The sequence below is a fragment of the Pleurodeles waltl genome, chromosome 8 (genome assembly GCF_031143425.1).
Source record: "Pleurodeles waltl isolate 20211129_DDA chromosome 8, aPleWal1.hap1.20221129, whole genome shotgun sequence".
NCBI classification, from domain to species: Eukaryota; Metazoa; Chordata; class Amphibia; order Caudata; family Salamandridae; genus Pleurodeles; species Pleurodeles waltl.
Window position 1 is genome coordinate 1,494,508,126 of NC_090447.1, and position 15,536 is coordinate 1,494,523,661.

The window sequence follows — 15,536 nt, forward strand, 5'->3', positions numbered from 1 at the left end:
CATCATTAAAGGACACTGGAGCACACTGAGGGCCCTGGTCAGGCCCCCCCACTAGAGTACACTGTGTGCGGCAGGTCACCATCTAAGGCCACTAGAGCACACCGAGGGCCCTGGCCAGGCCCCCACAAAAGTACACCGTGTGCTGCAGGTCACCATTAAAGGGCGCTGTAGCAAGGCGAGGGCTGCTCAGGCCCCCACAAGGGTACACTGCATGCTGCAGGCCACCATCTAAGGGCACTGGAGCACACCGAGGGCCCTGGTTGGGCCCCCACTAGAGTACACTGCATTCTGCAGGTCACCATTTAAAGGTGCTGGAGCACGGAGATGGACTGCTGAGGCTCCCACTGGAGTACACAGTGTACTGCAGGTCACCATATAAGGGCACTAGAGCACACTGAGGGCTCTGCTCAGGCTCTCACTGGAGTACACTGCGTGCTGCAGGTCACCACCAAAGGGCACTGGGGCACAGCGAGAGCCCTGTTCAGACTCCCACTGGGGGACAGTGTGTGCTGCAGGTCACCATCTAAGGGCGCTGGAGCACGACGATGGGCTGCTCAGGCTCCCACAGCAAGGGTTGCTCAGGCTCCAACTAGAGTACACTGCGTGCTGCAGGTCACCATCAAAGGGCACTGGGGCATAGTGAGGGGCTGCTCAGGCTTCCACTGGAGTGCACTGCGTGCTGCAGGTCAGCACCAAAGGGCACTGGAGTGAAGTGAGAGCCCATCTCATGCACCCATTACAGTACAATACGTGCTACAGATCACTATCAAAGGGCATTGGAGGACAGCGAGAGCCCAGTTCAGATTCCCACTAGAGTACAATGCGTGCTGCAGGTGACCATCAAAGGGCACTGGGCCACAGCGACAGGCTGCTCGGACTCCCACTGGAGTACAAAGTATGCTACAGGGAACCATCTAAGGGCACTGGAGCACACTGAGGGGCTGCTCAGGCTCCCACTGGAGTACACTGCGTGCTGCAGGTCACCATCTAAGGGTGCTGCATTACACTGAGCCCTGCTCAAGCTACCACTGGAGTACACTGCATGCTGTAGGTCCCCATCAAAGGGCACTGGAGTACACAGAGAGCCCTGCTCAGGCTCCCACTGGAGTACATTTTGTTCTGCAGATCACCATCTAAGGGCACTGGAGCACACCATAGAGCTGCTCAGGCTACCACTGGAGTACACAGTGAGCTGCAGGTCACCATCCAAGGGCGCTAGAGCACACTGAGGGCTCTGCTCAGGCTCTCACTGAAGTACACTGCGTGCTGCAGGTCATAATTAAAGGGTGCTGGAGCACAGTGAGGGGTCGCACAGGCTCCTGCTGTATTACACTACATGCTGCAGGTCACCATTAAAGGGCAATGAAGCACACAGAGGGCCCTGCTCATACTCCCACTGGAGTACACTGCATGCTGCAGGTCACCATATAAGGGCAATGAAGCACAGTGCGGGCTGCTCAGGCCCCCACAAGGGTACACTGCATGCTGCAGGTCACCATCTAAGGGCACTGGAGCACACCGAGGGCCCTGGTTGGGCCCCCACTAGAGTACACTGCATTCTGCAGGTCACCATTTAAAGGTGCTGGAGCACAGAGATGGACTGCTGAGGCTCCCACTGGAGTACACAGTGTACTGCAGGTCACCATCTAAGGGCACTAGGGCGCACCGAGGGCCCTGGTCAGGCCCCCACAAAAGTACACTGTGTGCTGCAGGTCACCATTAAAGGGCGCTGCAGTACGGCGAGGGCTGCTCAGGCCCCCACAAGGGTACACTGCATGCTGCAGGTCACCATCTAAGGGCACTGGAGCACACCGAGGGCCCTGGTTGGGCCCCCACTAGAGTACACTGCATTCTGCAGGTCACCATCAAAGGGCACTGGAGCACGGAGATGGACTGCTGAGGCTCCCACTGGAGTACACAGTGTACTGCAGGTCACCATATAAGGGCACTAGAGCACACCGAGGGCCCTGGTCAGGCCCCCACAAAAGTACACTGCGTGCTGCAGGTCACCATCAAGGGGCACTGGGGCATAGTGAGGGACTGCTCAGGCGTCCACTGGAGTGCACTGCGTGCTGCAGGGAACCATCTAAGGGCACTGGAGTGAAGTGAGAGCCCATCTCATGCACCCATTACAGTACAATACGTGCTACAGGTCGCTATCAAAGGGCATTGGAGGACAGCGAGAGCCCAGTTCAGACTCCCACTAGAGTACACTGCGTGCTGCAGGTGACCATCAAGGGCACTGGGCCACAGCGACAGGCTGCTCGGACTCCCACTGGAGTACAAAGTATGCTACAGGGAACCATCTAAGGGCACTGGAGCACACTGAGGGGCTACTCAGGCTCCCACTGGAGTACACTGCGTGCTGCAGGTCACCATCTAAGGGTGCTGCATTACACCGAGCCCTGCTCAAGCTACCACTGGAGTAAACTGCATGCTGTAGGTCCCCATCAAAGGGCACTGGAGCACACAGAGAGCCCTGCTCAGGCTCCCACTGGAGTACATTGTGTTCTGCAGAGCACCATCTAAGGGCACTGGAGCACACCAGGGAGCTGCTCAGGCTACCACTGGAGTACACAGTGAGCTGCAGGTCACCATCCAAGGGCGCTAGAGCACACTGAGGGCTCTGCTCAGGCTCTCACTGAAGTACACTGCGTGCTGCAGGTCATAATTAAAGGGTGCTGGAGCACAGTGAGGGGTCGCACAGGCTCCTGCTGTATTACACTACATGCTGCAGGTCACCATATAAGGGCAATGAAGCACAGTGCGGGCTGCTCAGGCCCCCACAAGGGTACACTGCATGCTGCAGGTCACCATCTAAGGGCACTGGAGCACACCGAGGGCCCTGGTTGGGCCCCCACTAGAGTACACTGCATTCTGCAGGTCACCATTTAAAGGTGCTGGAGCACAGAGATGGACTGCTGAGGCTCCCACTGGAGTACACAGTGTACTGCAGGTCACCATCTAAGGGCACTAGGGCGCACCGAGGGCCCTGGTCAGGCCCCCACAAAAGTACACTGTGTGCTGCAGGTCACCATTAAAGGGCGCTGCAGTACGGCGAGGGCTGCTCAGGCCCCCACAAGGGTACACTGCATGCTGCAGGTCACCATCTAAGGGCACTGGAGCACACCGAGGGCCCTGGTTGGGCCCCCACTAGAGTACACTGCATTCTGCAGGTCACCATCAAAGGGCACTGGAGCACGGAGATGGACTGCTGAGGCTCCCACTGGAGTACACAGTGTACTGCAGGTCACCATATAAGGGCACTAGAGCACACCGAGGGCCCTGGTCAGGCCCCCACAAAAGTACACTGCGTGCTGCAGGTCACCATCAAGGGGCACTGGGGCATAGTGAGGGACTGCTCAGGCGTCCACTGGAGTGCACTGCGTGCTGCAGGGAACCATCTAAGGGCACTGGAGTGAAGTGAGAGCCCATCTCATGCACCCATTACAGTACAATACGTGCTACAGGTCGCTATCAAAGGGCATTGGAGGACAGCGAGAGCCCAGTTCAGACTCCCACTAGAGTACACTGCGTGCTGCAGGTGACCATCAAGGGCACTGGGCCACAGCGACAGGCTGCTCGGACTCCCACTGGAGTACAAAGTATGCTACAGGGAACCATCTAAGGGCACTGGAGCACACTGAGGGGCTACTCAGGCTCCCACTGGAGTACACTGCGTGCTGCAGGTCACCATCTAAGGGTGCTGCATTACACCGAGCCCTGCTCAAGCTACCACTGGAGTAAACTGCATGCTGTAGGTCCCCATCAAAGGGCACTGGAGCACACAGAGAGCCCTGCTCAGGCTCCCACTGGAGTACATTGTGTTCTGCAGAGCACCATCTAAGGGCACTGGAGCACACCAGGGAGCTGCTCAGGCTACCACTGGAGTACACAGTGAGCTGCAGGTCACCATCCAAGGGCGCTAGAGCACACTGAGGGCTCTGCTCAGGCTCTCACTGAAGTACACTGCGTGCTGCAGGTCATAATTAAAGGGTGCTGGAGCACAGTGAGGGGTCGCACAGGCTCCTGCTGTATTACACTACATGCCGCAGGTCACCACTAAAGGGCAATGAAGCACACAGAGGGCCCTGCTCATACTCCCACTGGAGTACTCTGCATGCTGCAGGTCACCATATAAGGGCAATGGAGCACACTGAGGGCTGCTCAGGCTTCCACTGGAGTATACTGCATGCTATAAGTCATCATCAAAGGGCACTGGAGCACACTGAGGCCCCTGGTCAGGCCCCCACAAGAGTACACTGCATGCTGCAGGTCACCATCTAAGGGCACTGGAGCACAGTGAGGGCTCCCACTGGAGTACACTGCGTGCTGCAGATCACCATCAAAGGGCGCTGGAGCACAGCGAGAAGCTGCTCAGGCCCCCACAAGAGTACACTGTGTGCTACAGGTCATCATATACGGGTGCTGGAGCACACTGAGGGGGTGCTCAGATTCCCACTGGAGTACAGTACATGCTGCAGGTCACCACCTAAAGGCGCTGGAGCACAGCAAAGACTCCCACTGGAGTACACTGCGTGCTACAGGTCACCACCAAAGGGCACTATAGCACACTGAGGGCCCTGGTCAGGCCCCCACAAGAGTACACTGTGTGCAGCAGGTCACCATCTATGGGCACTGGTGCACGGCGAAGAGCTGCTCAGGCTCACACTGGAGTACCCTGCGTGCTGCAGGTCACCATCTAAGGGCACTGGAGCACACCGAGGGCCCTGGTCAGATCCTACTAGAGTACACTGTGTGCTGCAAGTCACCATCTAAAGGTACTGGAATACACTGAGCCCTGCTCAAGCTCCCACTGGAGTACACCGTGTGCTGCAGGTCACCGTCAAAGGGAACTGGAACACACAGAGGGCCCTACTCAGGCTCCAACTGGAATACACTGTGTGCTGCAGGTCACCATCTAAGGGTGCTGCAGCACAGCGAGGGACTGCTCTGGCTCCCACTGCAGAACACTGCGTGCTGCAGGTCACCATCTAAGGGCACTGGAGCACACGGAGGGCCCTGGTCAGGCCTTCCCTAGAGTACACTGTGTGCTGCAGGTCACCATCAAAGGGTGCTGGAGCACGGCGAGGGCCCTGGTCAGGCCCCCACTAGAATACACTGTGTGCTGATGGTCACCATCTAAGGGCACTGGAGCACAGCGAAGGCTGCGAGGGCTCCCACTGGAGCACACTTTGTGCTGCAGTTCACCATCTAAGGGCACTGGAGCATGCCTAGGGCCTTGGTCAGGCTTTCACTAGAGTACAATGTGTGCTGCAGGTCACCGTCTAACGGCACTGGAGCACAGCGAGGGTGTGCTCAGACTCCCACTGGAGTACACGGTGTGCTGCAGGTCACCATCTAAGGGCGCTGGAGCACAGCAATAGGCTGCTCAGGCCCCCACAAGAGTACAATGCGTGCTGCAGGTCACCATCTAAGGGCGCTGGAGCACACTGAGGTGCCTGGTCAGGCCCCCACAAGAGTACACTGCTTGCTGCAGGTCATCATTTAAGGGCACCAGAGCACAGCAAGGGACTGCTCAGGCTCCCACAGGAGTACACTGCGCGCTGCAGGTCACCATCTAAAGGCGCTGAAGCACAGCGAGGGCCCCTACTGGGTTCAGTCCAATACCCAAAGAAATGCAGTGAAATGCGCGAGCTGCAGCCCCCTATTCAAATACAGTTGGTCTACGCAGCTCTGTGCTTACGTGTGCAAGACTTAATGACCTGTTTATTTGCTGGCATAAACATAGGACATCACCCTCTCCCTCCACAAACTTTCTCCACCATGCACCTCAGTGCCTAGAACCTACCCACGAGGTGCAGGCTTCATTTAAACGACAAGTCATGAAGCAAAGAATATGTGAAACCGGATTAAAGTGTTAAAAATAACCAGCCGGGTGTTGTGATAAAATAAAGGATGGTCACTGTGGGGAGCCTCTGCGTTCCCTCTTCTGGTGTCTGCTCAGAAACCCTTGGCTCGGCCTCCCCCTCGTCCCCGGGAGCCAGGGAGCCCACCCAGGCGCATGCATGCAGTTCCGCACGTCCACTCCTCGGCCCCTCATCGCCAGGCCTGGCACGTAGGCAGTGGGCACCGAGGCTGCCACCTAGCGGAGCAGTACCGGGGACCAGCCACCAGGGGGCAGCGCAGATCAGCTGCAGGTGTTCCCAGGCAATGCTCTGGCAGCATCTGCAAAATGTATGGCAAAAATACGTGACAAGAAGGACGGTTTAAAAAGGCAGGAGGTTTGGTAAATTACGGACTAATAAATAGCAGCGGTTGCACTGGAAGGTTTATTGTCGGGTTTCCTTTGTGCTCATTTTTTTTTAAATATAGAGCAGAATGCAGGGCACTCCAATGCACCCCAACAAGATTTCCATGCACATGGCACAGGGCACCTTATTAGCTAAGTCAGGAGGGTGCCAGGAGGCAGCAAGTGGGGAGAAGGTACATTTGTCTAACTACTACCAGGAATAAATAGCCAATTTGCGTTGCTGAATCCAGGCTGTCCTGAACTAAAGTTCCTTGAGGCCCAACATCCCAGCATGTTCCTACTTTGGGGGTTAACCTCCGCCAAGCAGAACATTCACCAGAAGCCTTCTTGGCACTACAGACAGAACGATGCGTATGAAAGTAATTCACTTGTCCTGGGAGTAGAAGGACCGTTAGCTCTTCAATGCGGAGAAGGGCAAAGAGACGTCCACGGTTGTCGCGCAGCTGCTAAAACAATTGTTGAGAGAAACACAAAACCTCGTCAGATGAATGTTCTTTCTGCTGGATGGGAAAGATTAGATCCTCGCCAGGAAGATGCCAGGTATTAATGAGGGGTGAGATCCCCAAGCCTAGCAAGGGGCACCTCAGGTAGAGTGGTGAAAACTAAGCACTTTGGGAAGTTTTAATATACACATTAAAAAAAGCAGTTATCCAGGCTAGATGCAGTTGGAGCAGCGTTAGATTAGTCGATCCCATACATAGCAGATGGAGGACAGGGACAAACGAGCCTAGAAGACAGACAGGTCAAGCTACCTACAGTAACCTGAATGGGGGGATCATAGGGGTGTGAAGTTGTCCAAAATATCTACTTGTTTAAGGGACAAGGGGGCCATATGTACAAACACATTTTCCGATAGACACAGAATGGGTAAAACCCTTTGATACATCTGGCTCAAGATGCTTCAGAAATCTACAAAAAACAACAAGTCGCGCTTGGTGTCGTGCAAGGTCCTGACAAATATGGCCGGCTCGGAATAGGTCAGGCTCTAGATTCTGGCAATGCTGTCATGAGGCCAACTTTCTGATTACAGCAGACTATGGGGACTCGCATGTTCAATATTTAAATATTTATCAGTGCAGAGAAGGCAAAAGGCTCAGTTTATGGATGGGCTCCGTCTAGGGTAGCGTTCCGATCTTAATACCCCAAAACTTTCATTATACTAGAGTTCTTTGCTATATTTCTTACATTTGATTCTGAGAAAGTGTCTTATAAAACACCTCTGACAAATTAACTTAACTACTCACTGAGCTTCACAAGATATTCATGTAACAAACTTAGCTCCTACTTGCGGGCCACTGCCTAGGTTGCACAGGATGAACAAGCTCACCCCTACATTAGTATTCGCCACTTGACTACTTTGCATAATCCTTGGGTAAAATCACTTCATCTCATTTTGCCGCAGTTCTCTGGTTTGCCATCATTACTAGTTCAAAGACAGGCTATTTACATTTTACAACTGTAGAAAATCTTTTCAGAGTCAAAATCCTATCAGCTATTTATCATGCAAGTTCGACTTACACGTGCACTCCTAGAAGGCATTAACTGCATGAAGCTTTCTGTGGAAGTCAGCCAGAAGTGATTGTGCAACAGCAGGAACGAACTAAGAGTGTGTGCCCATCCACAAACTTGCATCTTTAGGACTCCTCTACTACCCATTCCCGCCCTGGAAAGGGTCAAAAATATATTCCTGACAAGGGTTAATTAAGCTACTTTTTTCAGGGTTAAAAATGGACCCTGCCGTCCTAAAAATAGATGAAGTGGGAGTGGAGGGAAATTAACTTCCTGGGGGTTGAGAAGGTCGGATGGGAGGGGGGGGGAAGGTTTGAGGTAAATATTTTACTCCTCAAGCAAAAAAAAAAAAAAAAAAAAAAACATAAGACTTACAAAGTAGTGAACTTGACTTGGTGGATTATCATTTGAGCAAATATTCATGCGTATAATTGCCGCTGAGAACATGGAATTAAATAAAAATTGCTACGAATACGACTAGAAACCAGCAGCTGCCACAGATTTCCAGGCCTACTAATGCAGGCTCACTTGGCTCGCTGAAAATCAGAAATCTGTACACATGCAAAGGCAAAGACCTTGAGAGTGCAATTTTGTGACTTTGAAACAGGGGCCCCATTATTCCCCAATAATGGATTTACAATGGTATTCCACTGTTACTTTTCCTTTAAACAATGGCATACATCTAACATGTTTTATTGAAAGATGACAGAAATGATAAAGATGCCTTTAAAAATTGCATGATTTAGCAAAACGGCTGATAGACTGCCTGTTTTTTCAAGTTGAGAGTATTTTTAGGTACATTTTATTTTGAAAGCAAACAAACTGCACTATAGTTTAGCAACAAAACTTTCAGTCTCTGTCGTTACAAATATTCTTTCTGTACCTTTTTTACTTCCAATATAAAATAACCACTCTTGCTTCCATTTTTTTCTGCATGCATTTGTGTGTGATAAAGAAACAACTTATACAAATTGATGCATATCTTGCCTTAGCAGCAAACAGGCCTCTTTCCCACAGCCACACTGTAAACCGGCAGCCGAAGGCATTTTGTTTCAGGGGAATCAGCCACTTTCCCCCAGGAGACAAAACAAACACTAAGCCTGGTTGCGCTTGACCCCAAACAATGTGTCTTGAGGGTGAACCGGTGGCATCACTCTAGAAGGCATGAGGAATAGAGTAATCGGGGATAGAATTAATCGCCCTGTTGAAGCCTAAGTATGGGTTACGCTCAATCAGGTCTCTACCAGGGTCACTGGACACAACCCACACCCCTTGGTACTGCGATTATGTAAGGCATATTGCTGACCCCTTGGACCTGGCTGTTCTGACCTCTGTAACCTTTGATACAATGGACCACAAGGTCCGACTAAGTGGGCTTACAGAAGGAACAGGCATTAGAGGACATGAAGCATTGTAGTTCAAATAATTTCTGGTTGTTAATTAAAATTAACTGTCAGCTAGGAACCTTCCAGATGAGCAAAAGGGAATACCCCTATTCTCTATCCCATTCAATGTCTGCATTCCACTCTGGTTGCATCTGGTTAAGGGCTTGGATTTACAGGTTCAACAGTAGACCGCTGATACCCAGGTCGTGTTAAAGAACAATGGCTGCCTAAACGAGATAAGCGTGTGACAAGCTCCAGCTTGCTTCAGATAAATGGAGCCAAAACAGAGATCATGTCTTTTGGTCTCCGAGCTGCCCCACAAACAAGCTATAACTGGCAGCCTGTTGAGTCTATTAAGCTAATCCATTATTCCTAGATAAACTCCTTTTACGCAGAGTTACCAATGATTCCTCTGATAAAGCATATTTTTGTATTCCCTCTGTAATGACTAAGAAATGGGATTTACTTTTTACAAGCTACTAACAGCTGGAGCAACAGTAAACTCAGAACTCGACTAAGGAAGAGAACAGCATGAACCAGCAAGGGAAAGCCACACAGTTTTATCAAAAGATTTTTCCGCCAAAGAGCTCATAACAGGATTCTATTTTATACAAGTTTCTCGCAGTTAAGGGGAAGGGCTGTGCCTAGCCTCGCTAAAGAACTATTTTAAAAAGTTCTTCTCAATCCCTCCTGACACCCAAGGCCTACTTACCAAAGTAAGAACCAAAAACCTGAGGCTAAAAGGAAGCAATGCTCATTTACTTACCACCTAAAGGTATCAGTATCCGAGCAAATGTACACCCACCAAAGAACACTGATCATCTACAACCTCGCTATTAAAATGACCGCGGGGTGGAGTTTATTCGCCAAATAAATGCCATAAAGTAGGCTACAAGGCTGAAAAGGAATGATCCTGAGTTATGCTGCTTGTTAAGGGACGGGCATTCTGTGGGATCTTACAGAGGATGTGTGTGCCACTGGCAATAACGAGGGCTATGAGGGAAGAGACCGTCACAAGAAATCCTCAGCCCCATCTTAGAGTCTTTACCTGCTGTACAGAAGGATAACCCTTCACAACTATCTGCCAGTCACGCACCTGCTGCGCAGCACTCAGGGACTGACAACAGGAGGAACAGAATGTTAGCTCCTTCGTGGGTGGGATGGTGGGAGGTCAGGTCAAGTTAGTGTGTTTTTTTATCCAAGACTACAAACTCGCAAAGCTCTTTAGAGGCCACTCACATTGGAAAACGGGGGACCCTGGGAGTAACTGTATTGCCTCATATCGCAATAATTTAAATACAACTGTTCATACTTAATGTTATCCCAAACTATCACGAACACGGCTCTGCTCCATGTCGTCCTGCAAATTGAAAGCGTGACTTTACAAAAAACTAATGTGGGAAACAAGGCGGGAAGAAGGTACGGATAATGCTTGCAATCCTAGAGTATTCAAAAGAAGGTATCAGAATACAGGGGCACACCAGAGCTCGCATTTCATAGTCAAAGAAGTGTCCCCTTTGTACGTACTTAACAATGCAGCATCCGGGTAGAAAACCAATGCAGCAGAAAGGAGTTTTATTAAGCGAGTCCAGAGACGAAAAGCAGCAAAACAAGAGAACCTACCTCAGCAAGTGATGAACCCTTATCCCCCTACTGCATAAAAGAACAAGTGCCAACAGAAAAGAACAAGTGCCAACAGAAAAGAATAAGTGCCAACAGAAAAGAACACACCGATGCTGCACCTTCTAACCTGCTCCATCACACACCTTCATGGTTTACTCAACTACAGTCCAATAACCACACTCTTCATTACAAATCAAACTTTCCTTCTGAGTAACCATTTATGCAGTACCCAACCTTTTCAAGCCCATCTACTCATTCAACTCTCAAATTCTCCTTTTGAGTAGCCTCCTCTTCAGTCTCATAGTATCTACCCACCACCCTATTTATTATCCTGCTATTTCCACTTGCATGAACTCACTCTAATGATCACACCTAGCTGCTTTTAACTTAACCCGCCAGTGGAGAAAATGCTTCAGTTTCCCCAAGAGCACGAGACTAACCTAATAACCAACAAATCTACAACAATAACAACAGCCATTGTGGCTTCACTGTTAACTCGGAGTGGCAGAGTAGCTTACTACCCGCAACAAAGCGCTTCAACGCCTTGCGAGGGGTAGAAAGCACTATATAAATGCAAATAACAATACAACTCAAGATATCTACTCACTTAGATAACAGTGAGGTTGCACCTGGGTCAGCCTCACTGTAGGTCGCCCTCATCCCCAAGAGACCTTTGCAGAAAACAAAAACGGGAGGATACTAATCACGATGCTTCTACATGAATTAATACATCCACAACACATTTCACTCAACATCCGTGAAACCAAGGCACCAGTTCCCAATTGTGCCTTATCTTTAGAATACTCAAACAAGTTAACCAAATGCCCTTGGGAAGCAGCGACCGTGTAGCTGCTCCGTAACAGTACTTTCTCAGAACATGGGGCGTATATATAAATAGTACATGGGTGAATACAGCCTTCGACATGCTGTAGGCGTTCATGGCATATTCACCATGGATGAGCATCCGTGTGCACCTTACCACGTCTCTCCAGGCTTGCCCTTCCAAGCACATATGAACAGAGACCGACTCATCTGCATCTCCTAGAGCAGAGCAGCTGCTGGCTACCAGAACATACAAATATAACCCATCAATGCCAATCCGAGAACACAGCATTTACACATCAACTGGAAACAAGAGCATCCACCATTGGCCCCGTCAAGCACGGTGAGCAGCACCCCTACTGCCCCATGTGGGAACAGACAAGGCGCCAATGAGACCAGAAACACTTCTCACTCTACTTACAGAACTGTAATGTTCACTGACAATCAGTAACACCCACCACGACAGCCCCCAAACAGCAGAAGCAGCAAACTTTCAATGCAACTTCTAACACAGCTACCGAGGTTCCCAGGTCCATGTGTGATTAGTTAGTCCAGTCCCATCTTTCCCTTAGAATTCTCCCACTTGTAATCTTATTTAACCCAGTATAAAACCAGGACTACAAGTCTCAGAATTCTAAGAAAATAATGGGTCTGGAGTACTAGTCACGTAAGGACCTTGGATACTTGGCAGCTGAAGGTCTATAACCAGGCCCAGTGGAATTATGCGATGGTGCCACTGCGGCGATTCTCGCATAGATAAAGATTTGCCGCATATGGCCCATAATCCATCACCCTGCCGGATAATCTGCAGATATTTACCCCCAAAAAAGTGCTTCTAGCTCAAAAGTTAGTAAACAAGCAGCAACACGTTGCCGAACGGTGAGACTTTTCACCTTTTTTTTTTTTTTTTTTGCTAATTGCTATACTTCGGTATTAAAATAGCTATAAATGAGGTGCAACCAATGTCCAGACAGTGTTAACAAGTTTACAAATGATAAAATAATGAAGTACGACTATTACATAATGTGACACGTTATGCCGCATAATTTACACAACCCAGCCGCATAATTTGGCACTCCCCTGCCGCATAATTCCAGTGGCCCTGCCTGTAACTCAGCAACAGCACCTACCAGTGGCACTCTGACAGGAATAGTGCAGTAGGTGGCACAGGTCCCAGAAAACCAGCAACATGTAGGGCGCCCACAAGTGGCCTCCACCCACCCCTTTGCTTTCAAGGGCAAAGCAGCCAAATCCCCACTGCTTCGTCCACCCACCATCCGAAAAATGTAAAGACAGTGAAAATCCTCAATTGTATTTATCGAAGACCAGGAAAGGGTGAGCTCCACCCTCTCCACCACTGCTGAAGTGGGGAGCAGGCCCCTCGCTCCCTGCCACGGGCACCTACCGAGGGCTCTCCGCGCAGGGACCAGGCTCCACATGGCTTCAACTGCGGCCGAACTGAAGGGGCTTCGTTATTATAGCGCCTCGAAGTACCACTTGGAAGGACCTAGGCTTCAATGTCAGGGGAGCGGGGGACACGCGCTGCCTCCCAACCAATCAGAGAGCTCAGCCACCACGTAGAGGACGGCAGGTCCGACCAATCCGTGGCAGGGCCACCGCAAGGCCGGCCGGCGCCATCTTGAAAGGGACCTCTCCCGCCTCAGTGGTTAGCGGCTTTGGCGCAGATCTGAGCAATTTAAAAATGTGTTTTATTTACCAGATTCTTCGCCTTAATGTTTGAACTAGTTTTTAATCTAAGTCTCTTTACTTTATCTTTCGGGTTTTTTGTTAAATATTTTTGATTTCCGTGAACGCATTTTTTATAATGAACGAAAACCTTTAGCATGTTTGAGGCTGCATTGATGTTTGTGGAGGATGGTCTCTGGTGTCAGCCTTGTATATCATATTTCGCGTTGATGGACGGGTTTATAAATGCAACGCATATAAACGCATGATAGGCGCTTGCCATTATTTTCCCTCTTCCATGTCTTTGTTCTCCCTCTAGTCTTCTCCTACCTTGGCTCTCATCATCATCATCAGTGGTACACAGTGGGATTTGCACACTGAGGTGTAAAGTTAGAAAACGAACCATGTATGGACACAGAGAATTTGTTCCATCTATTAAATGTATTAACATCTATTAAACTAAAAAAGCTGAGACACAATATGCCATTTTATGCTCCATTTCTAAGCTGGTTGCTAATGATTCAAAGAAAGAGTGTCATATTCACAAACTAGCAGTCTTAAGAGTTTTCAAGAAGGTTTGTGAGAGGTTGTCACATGCCAAAAAAGTCTGACACTTCTTTTCTGACCTAGCCACTTACAGTCACCAGAGTCAAAAGCACCATAATAGCGTGCTACTCGCCGAAAAGCGCTTCAAAGCCTTGTCAGGAGTAGTAAGCGCTATATAAATTCTATGGCAGGACCGGAGGCTCGGATTATGCTTCTCCTTCTTCGCTGTTTATTAACGTAACTAATGACAGCAGCCAATCAGAAACATGTTAAACAAAAAACTACAAATCTCAGAACACTGAACTGACATCACTTCCTGCACGTCAGCCCCAATGTCTCCAACTATATAAGCAGCGAGGAACCATAACGCGTCCTCTTTTTTTGCTGCTTTCGCTTCAGATAAGTGCCATTGTTTTCTTTTAATCTTTGTGTCTATTATTTCATTGTTGTATTCGGCGTTTTCGCCGATCAGAGCAATGCGGGACGCGAGTGCTAGTGTCTCGTCCTGCGCTCCTCCAGGAATATTGCCACATGTTGTTTTAGGCGCCCGGTGGGGTGCTTGGAGGCTGAGGAGCGCAGTGTTTCGGTGCCAAAAGATTATTGTGGCGATTCTCATCAAGGGCATAATAATAGCTAGCTTCCAGGATCTGAACATGGCAGAGAAGCAATTTAATGAGCAGCCAGCTACCTATCAGGACCAGGAAGACCTGCTGTTGGAGGATATTGCCCATGCTTTGGACGCATCAGTGGCACAGTCTGTTAATAGAGCCCTTGCGGTGGCCCTGCAGCCAATTGTTCGGCAATTGAAACGTTATGCCCTGACGATCCCTCCCTACGGTCAGCCTACCCCGAGGGGCCTCAGCTCCCCTGACGGACGGCCAAGATTCTTGTTCATCCAATTGGCCCCACGCAGCTCCCTTAGCCTGACTGTCACAGTCCTTGGGCTCAGATCACGAATACTATGCCCAACCCTCTACCAGCACCCAAGTTTTACTCCCTCCTCCCGACATTCAGTCATACTTCACTCTCTGGCTCTGACGAAGACTCTTCCCGGCCCAAACACCAAAGACATTCTCCTTCAGCCTCCACCCCGACTTGTGAGGTTCCCCCCCCCCTTCTTCCCTTGATTTTGACCCTGAGGCCATAGTACACCTGAGATCCTCAGACTGGACGCCACTTCCTGCGGTCTCAGATTACGTTATTTCTCAGGAAACCCCTAGACCAGGACATACGTGGCAGACTGAAGTCCGAATGCCCCCGCCCAGACATTCCACATAAGGTGGCCCTCACACCCGAATTGGACCCTAACCTTGCCACCTTCATTAAGAGGTCCTCCAAGGACCCGAAAAAAGGCATCAACAGGTCCTGGAAAATGTGCCAGGACAAACTCCTCGACATGACAGGGCCCCTCTGCAAAATCCTAGACCTGGCGGTATCAGCTAAGGAATCCGGCACGGTCATCGACCAAGACACCTTGGCAGGTTGGGCACAGCGAGCATTATGTATGCTCGGGAACGCAAATTGTGCCCTCTCCTCTGAAAGAAGGAAGTCCATCCTAATTTGCATAGATCCCAAACTAACAGAGCTAGCCACGGCGGAACCAGGAGCTTTGGCGGACGGCCTCCTCTTCAGAGATAAGTTCGTCAAGGATCTGGGGAAATTTGTTCACACCTTTACGGTGTTGGACAAAG

General features: G+C 50.1%; 1 protein-coding gene across 1 annotated transcript in view; it reads right to left on the bottom strand.

Annotated features, from left to right (window-relative positions):
- Positions 1 to 13,176, bottom strand: part of FAM162A (family with sequence similarity 162 member A) — a 59,661-nt gene extending 46,485 nt beyond the window's left edge. Inside the window, exon 1 of the mRNA XM_069202720.1 lies at positions 13,019 to 13,176. Within this exon, the coding sequence (XP_069058821.1) occupies positions 13,019 to 13,052 (34 nt within the window). The 5' untranslated portion in view covers positions 13,053 to 13,176. The remainder of the gene's footprint in view (positions 1 to 13,018) is intronic.
- Positions 13,177 to 15,536: the final 2,360 nt, after the last annotated feature.